We start from the raw sequence: 7,188 nt of genomic DNA on the forward strand, positions 1-7,188 counted from the left end.
CCCTCCCCTGCCGTCCTCCTCAGGACCCGTGGCCTCCCTCCCCTGCCGTCCTCCTCAGGACCCGTGGCCTCCCTCCCCTGCCGTCCTCCTCAGGACCCGTGGCCACCACAGCCTCAGGAAGCCCCAACACGGCCCCAGCAGCACGGAATGCCAACCTTGCCTGCCAGAATCCTGTGTGCAGGAACGCCGGCCTCACCTGACTGCCGGGACCCTCTGTGTGTGGAGCCCTGGCCTGGACTCCCTCCCGGACACCGCCCAGAGCTGGTCATCTCCCCTGGGGCTGCTCAGGCGTCTCAGAGACAAACGCAGACTCTACCTGACCCCATTCTAGAACCCTCTTTCAGCCCGTGCTCTCCCATGGACCCCTCGGCCTCCAGCCCAGGCCCGGGCAGGGGCCGCATCACTGCAGGCACAGCCTGCACAGACACCGGTCAGGTCCCAGAGGCTGGCGTTTTCCTTGGTTGCTGGACACTGAGGGTGTGCGGTTATAGGGGTGGCCATCAGCCTTCCCCGCCAGCATCACCTACTCCACGTGGACCTGGCCTCCGGGGCCGCAGGTGGCTTTGCCTCACCTCTGTAAGGCAGGCGAGGAGGGGAGAGGGAGCCCCCAGCAGGCCCCAGGCTCCAGAAATCCTCTCCTTCCTGCCTTCCTCAGAGCAGCCCTTGGTTGTGGAGTGTCTTCCCCAAAAACTGCTTTTAAATGAAAGGAGGTGGGGAGGGGGTGAGCGGCTCTTTCCCAGGTGCCCGTGACCTCATTTCATTCCTGAGATCAGGACGAACGTCACTCCGGTGAAATGTTACGCCTGTCTGGGTTTGAGCGTTCCTGAGATCAGGACGAACATCACTCCTGTGAAATGTTAGGCCTGTCTGGGTTTGAGCGTTCCTGAGATCAGGACGAGCGTCACTCCGGTGAAATGTTAGGCCTGTCTGGGTTTGAGCGCAGGCGCTGTGGGCAGGGGCTGAGGGCCACGCGGAGCCACGCAGGGTCCCGGGTGAGGCCACTCGTGTGGGCTTTGTGACCACCAGGACACGTCCCCAACACTGTCCATCCGTGGACGGGCGAAGAGAGGTGCGTGGCGCAGGAACACCGTGGCTGGAAGCAGCCCAGGAAGCTGGAGCCCCAGACATGGCTGAGCCCGACACCGCGGCCCACGTGGCGCCTGCCCCAGAGCCCAGGCCGCAGCCACCGAAGGAGCCAGCACAGCCCAGCCTCTGGCTTCCGTGGCAACTTACCTTGACTTCTTGGGGCATCACCAACTGAACCACCCAGCTTTCCTCTCCCAGCCACCGCCGCTCTGGCTCCAATATCTGGACCCCCACCGGGCCCTCAACTGTGAGACCCCACAGCCCAGACAGCTCCTGCTGGGACACAGGCCACTGTGGGCGTCCCCTAACCCCTGTGCAGACCCCTCGTGGAACTGTTCCATTCATAAAAGCCTGCCTGGAAACCCAGGGCAGTGTCTCCCTGGCCCAAGTGAGAATCGTCGCACACATGCAGTCCGCCTTGGGCCTCTGCAGGGCCGTCTCTGAGGCCGGGGTGTCCACTTCCCTGGCACACCTGGCAGGGCCCTCACCCCTATCCAGGTGTCCCTGAGTGGCCCTTGGCAGTCACAGGGGGACAGTGAGGCGCAGTGGTGACGGGCCAGGGCCTCACGCCGCGTGCCCGGCCTCCTCACCCTCCTGGGCCTGATGCTCCTCGGCCACAGGAGGTGACGGTTCCTCCCTGAGAGGCTTTGGGATAAGTGGGGCAGGCCTGGGCCTGGGAGCTGCCCTGGGGCAGAAGGAGAGCCCCATGGAGGCTGCTTCGAGGCTCTGAGGGGACACGGCTCAGGGGCTGCTCCAGGGACTTCATTCCTGGCTCAGGCTGCAGGAATCCTGCACTAGTGGGGACTGTGCTGCTCCTGCACACTGAGGGGGACTGTGACGTGGTCATAGGCTGGGCACCTACCGCCTGGTTCTGGGGGCTACTGGGTTTAAGGTGGGGGCTGGGCTCTGCCCCTGCTCCCTCAGGACTGACGGGGCCAGTCCCGGGGCACGGGCCCAGCTGCCCTCTGCTGCCCAGGAGCTGGAGCTGGTGTGCCTGACCCCACGGCAGCCCTGCCCAGGGCACCCTCCTGGCTGGGGCAGCACGGATGCCCACCTGGGCCTGTATCCCGCCAGCCATGGTACTGGCCCCAGCCCTGGACAGGCTCTTCCACAGCCAGGAGAGGCCAGCACCCCCCAACACCACCACAACTGGGAGGCCACAAGCTCCCTGCACCCACCGGGCAGGGGGATCCCCCCAGTGCCCGACCTTCTGCCTGGTCTCCAGGGCCCACCTCGCAGGGCCAGAGTCAGCAGGGGAGGGCAGGGCCGTCAGCCAAGCCCAGGAGGAAGACGCTGGGCTTACCTTGTCGTCCGGGCCGCTCTCGCTGTCGCACTGCAGGAACAGAGAGACAGAAGTGAGTCAGAGCCGCACCAACTGGTGTCACCCGCTCGGGGCATGGTAGCAGCCAGGCTGCAGGGGCACGGGGGGGGGGGCCGCCCTGGCTGCTGCCAGGAGCGGGAGGTGCCAGCAGGCTCCGGTGGTCGGGGCGGTTAGGAGGAACGTGGGCCAGGGCCCGGAGCTGCACCAGACAGACCTGGATCACAGCCCCCCTGGGTGCGATGGACAATGGGGCACAGCCAGGCCAACTCACCAGCGGTGGGGACAAGACCGGCCCTGCAGCCTGAGAGGAGCCCTCACTGGTCAGACCCTCAAAGCAGGGCGGCCATGAAGACCCCCACCCCAGGCCAGCCAGAGCCTTCCGCACAGCCAGGAAGGAGGGCAGCCTCTGGCCCAGGACAGCCCTACTGTCCCCAGTGACCCCCGAGGGGATCGATGGCACCACATGGGCTGGGAGATCCAGGCACCCCAGCTCCTCATGGTGGGCAGAGCCTGGGAGCCTTTGGGGTCAGGACAGCCGGGGGCTGGGGAGGGGCTGGCAGCGCACAGAGGGCCACGGCCGCTCAGGCTTAGACACCGGATGCCAGCACCGTCTGTCAGTTTGGCTGGTTAGGGTGGGGGTGTGATAATCCCGAAAAAAAATCCGCTTTCCATTTTCAGTGAGCAGAGCTTTACCAAGAACACACTGACTGCAGTGTCCCCTAAAAGAATCAAAAGAGGAAAAATCCCTTCCTGACAACTGCGATTATGAGGTGTTCACGTCGAACGAATGACATGGTGGAAGGTAAACCCCCCAGTGCATGGAGGGTGGCGAGTGCCAGCCGGACGTGTGGGCGGCGCCCCCCTGTGTGGAGCCCCCTGGATTAATGCAGGTCATCGAACGCATGGCCGCCCTCCATGTCCAGCTGCAGCTGCAGAGATTTTGGTGACGGAGTTCACGGCACGGTGTGAAACGCGCTTTAGCAGACACTCTGCAGCCAGAAAGGGCCGCTCCCAGTGCGTGACAAGTCACACTCCAGGTGACTCCTACTGGTGGGACCCCAGGCAGCTGGGGTGGGCCTGTGCGGGGAGTCTCCTGAGGCTGACAGGCTCCCCCAGGCTGTCTGTCCCGGCTGTGCGCTGCCCTGGTGGGCTGGGCCAGGACCCCCACGGCGCGTGTTCTTTCCCACACAGAGAGGAAGGTGGGAGCCTCTTCTGGCTACACAGCCGTGGCCAAGCCCTCTCCTAGGGTCCCTCCTGGTGTGGCCTTTCCGCCATGGCCAAGCCCTCTCCTAGGGTCTCCCTTGGTCTGGCCTTTAGGATGAGAGGCAGAGGAGAAGGGCCTCAGTCCCACCCGCACCCGTCCAGCCGGGCCCACCACACAAGTACTGAGGGCTCCAAGTCAGAACCAGGCCCGTCCCGCCCCGGAGGCTGCAGGTGCGGAGCTTGCCAAGGGTTGGGCACAGGACCCTGACATGTGGACCAGCTTTGCTGGTGGCCCTGGGCCCCTGGAGGCCTCCATCTCCCCTGCTGTGATATGGGCGGGCCTTGGTGTCTGCTGAGGAAAGTATGAAATGGAACTGCCCAGGCTCAGCCAGGAGCAAAGCAAGCAAAGACCAGGAGGTGGGGCAGGGGAAGGCCCAGACCAGGCACACAAGCTCCTGCAGGGAGCGCAGGGGAGGGGAGGAACATGCCAGAACATGCCAGAACACGCCAGGGCTGAGAGGGCCAGAAGAGGGCAAAGCAGGAGCTGAGACTGTGCCAAGGGTGCCCTCTGCACACGGGGAGCCTGGGGAGGGCAGAGAGGGAGTGGGCCCTGGAGGCGGGACAGGAGGCAACCCCTCCAGCATTCGGAGGCCTATGGGGGCGTCAGGTGCCCTCTGACCTCACAGTGGGACTTCTGGGGACCCCAGGAAGGCCTCTCCCTGCTTAATTTGCGCTGCAGAGCCTTCGACTTGGAAACGGCAATCCCACCAGACTGTCGGGTTTCGGCCAATCAGGCCTTGAGAGCAGCTTGACACTTGGGGCCACACGGGTGCACCCGTGGCCTAGGGGCCACCTGCCCAGTCTGGCCTCTGCTCTTGTCCCTGCACCCAGATCCCTGCTTAAGCCTGGGTTGGCCCTGAGACCCATGGGCTGGAGCCAGCAGCTCCCACAAGCCCAGACCTAGTTACAGATCTCCCCATGGGTTTCAGGTCTGTGACTGGACCCAGCCAGGCTGACCGCACAGGCGAGGGTTTAATGTATCCAACAGCAAGGAGGCAGTGAGGGGTGCTTTCCAACAAGCTTTCCAGCAAGTGCATGAATCCTCTAATTAACCAAACAGCACGGCATTGTCAGACAGGCACAGGCGGGGCGTGAATTAATTCATGTTATTAAGTCCTACTGAATTAATGTTTAACTGCAGTGGAGTCGGCATGGAATGAGGCAATTAATCAGGGCAAGGAGGAAAAGGAGAGACACATCTGTCTCTTGGGAGCTGCCTGAGTGAGGCGACCTTTCACGGGGCTGGGGCTGGGCTCAGTGGCCCAGGGAACATCACCCTGTGTGGGTTTGGGATAGGCAGGAATGCCTGGGGGCAGAGGAGAGACCCCAGGCCCCGAAGGGACATGCTGGGCATGGTCAGGAGGCCAAGACTCAGGCTCCAAAGACGACGCTGGCTCCATGCTTCACTGCCCCACACTGGGCAAGGCCTTGAGCTCTCTGTGTCTCAGTTTATGCTTCTGTAAATAGGAACAACTTACAGGGTTCTCCCTTACAGCTCACAGGGTTATTGTGTGACTTAAATAAGTGAATATGTGCAAAGCACTAAGGCAGCACTTGATATATAGTACATTACACACATACGACGGTATCATCACCACCATCATCATCCTCATTGCCATCACCATTACTCTCATCACCATCATCACCATCATCCTCACCATCGACACCATCACCACCATCCTCACCATCACCATCACCACCATCCTCACCATCACCATCACCATAATCACTATCACCATTGTCACAACTATCACCATCACCACTGTCATCACCATCTTCACACCACCACCATCACCATCCTCATTACCACCACCATTATCATCACTATCGTCATCGTGTCACCATCCTCAACGGCACTGCCATCACAATTATCTTCACCACCATCACCATGATCACCATCATTACCATCACATCATCCTCACCACCATCTTCACCAGTCACCATCACATCACCCTCATCCTCATTACCATCAGTCACCGTCACCATCCTCACCATTGTCAACCATCATTGTCACCATCCTCACCGTCACCATCGTCACTATCCTCACCATCGTCACCATCCTCACCACCATCACCATTGTCACCATCCTCACTATCATCATCACCATCCTCACCACCATCGTCACCATCACCATCGTCACCATCACCATCATCGTCACCATCACCATCATCGTCACCATCATTACCATCATCGTCATCATCATCGTCTGCCCACAAAGCCAAGACTGAGAAGATGCCCTCTACCCTGGAGTAGATGAAGTCTTAGTCTGGGAGTTTTAGAGTCTCTCAGCCCTGGCAGTGCTCATGCTTGTCTATGATCCTGACGGCCAAAGCTGGAAAGGTGAGCCCTCCTGCAGCCACAAGGAGACCCTGACATCAAGTCTTTCCTTCTCTACTCGTCCTGAGCTCCAACGGCAGCCAGCAGGCAGCAGCTCCCTGTACCATGGTCTGCCAGCCTACAAGGCCCCTCTGAGTCTGTCTGGCCTCACCATCCAATAATGGCCCTCGAGACCACTTGTCAGTGCTTGTTCTCTCCACCCATGCTCTCAGTCAGTCCGGTTTTAAACCGTGCCAAGGCTCGGGGCCCCTAGACCACTTAAACCCGGGTGCCTGGGATGGGAAGTAGCAGTTGGGTGATTCTGGTGAGTGGCCGTGGGGACAGCCTCTGCCCCCGAAACACTGGACTCCCTTCCTTCCTCCTGCCCAGGGCTCTGGCCCTCATGCCTAAGGTGTGGGGCAGCCAGAGGAAGGCACTTGCCAGGGGTTCCAGACCACTCAGCAGCGAGGGTCAGAGGCCAGGTGTGAGCCAGGGCTCCCCACCCTAAGCCCACAGCTCAGCTCCCCCAGGCCCTGGGCAGCTCTATCTGCCCCACCTCTATCCCAAGCTGGGTGTGAGAGCTGCGGTGGGACTGAGAAGCTCAGGCACCTGTTTCTTCCTCCATGACAGTGGGTTCCTCGACCACCCCAGGGGCCACTGCGTATCACCATATTCACAGATGTGGCTGTGAGGTGGGGATGCCTAGCACCTCCAGGCTCCATTAGAGGCCTTCCCAGACCCTCACCCGTGGGTGGACAACGGCCTTGAGACGTGGCTTTTAAAGCCACAAACTGGTTTGGTTTGGCCTGATTTTTTAAAAATTGGCTGCCAACATTTGAACACCTGGAGACTTCTCATGAGCACCAACAGCTGCTTCCTGCTGAAAACAGGAAACTGCATCCCCGCCTGCCAGCTCCCTGTGGACTCCTGACACCTCCCCCAGCTTCTGGGCCCCAGCCCTGGGGTGTCAAATGCTGGGCACAGCCTAGAGTTAATGTGTACCCTGGAGCCCAGTCTGGGCCGGTCCTGGCCCCACTGCTTCACGGAACCCGGTCTGGGCTGGTCCTGGCCTCACTGCTTCGTGGAATCCGGTCTGGGGGCTGGTCCTGGCCCCACTGCTTCGCAAGCCCGGTCTGGGGGCCGGTCCTGGCCCCACCGCTTCGCGGAACCCAGTCTGGGCCGGTCCTGGCCCCACTGCTTCG

The 7,188-nt window shown here is 61.4% G+C and overlaps 1 protein-coding gene across 1 annotated transcript in view; it reads right to left on the bottom strand.

The window, feature by feature from the left end:
- FBRSL1 (fibrosin-like 1) overlaps positions 1 to 7,188 on the bottom strand; it is a 118,485-nt gene that overhangs the window by 32,539 nt on the left and 78,758 nt on the right. The window contains 1 exon segment of the mRNA XM_011982229.1: positions 2,390 to 2,419. Coding sequence (XP_011837619.1) covers positions 2,390 to 2,419 — 30 coding nt within the window.

This window comes from Mandrillus leucophaeus, unplaced genomic scaffold (genome assembly GCF_000951045.1).
Source record: "Mandrillus leucophaeus isolate KB7577 unplaced genomic scaffold, Mleu.le_1.0 Scaffold237, whole genome shotgun sequence".
Lineage (NCBI taxonomy): Eukaryota > Metazoa > Chordata > Mammalia > Primates > Cercopithecidae > Mandrillus > Mandrillus leucophaeus.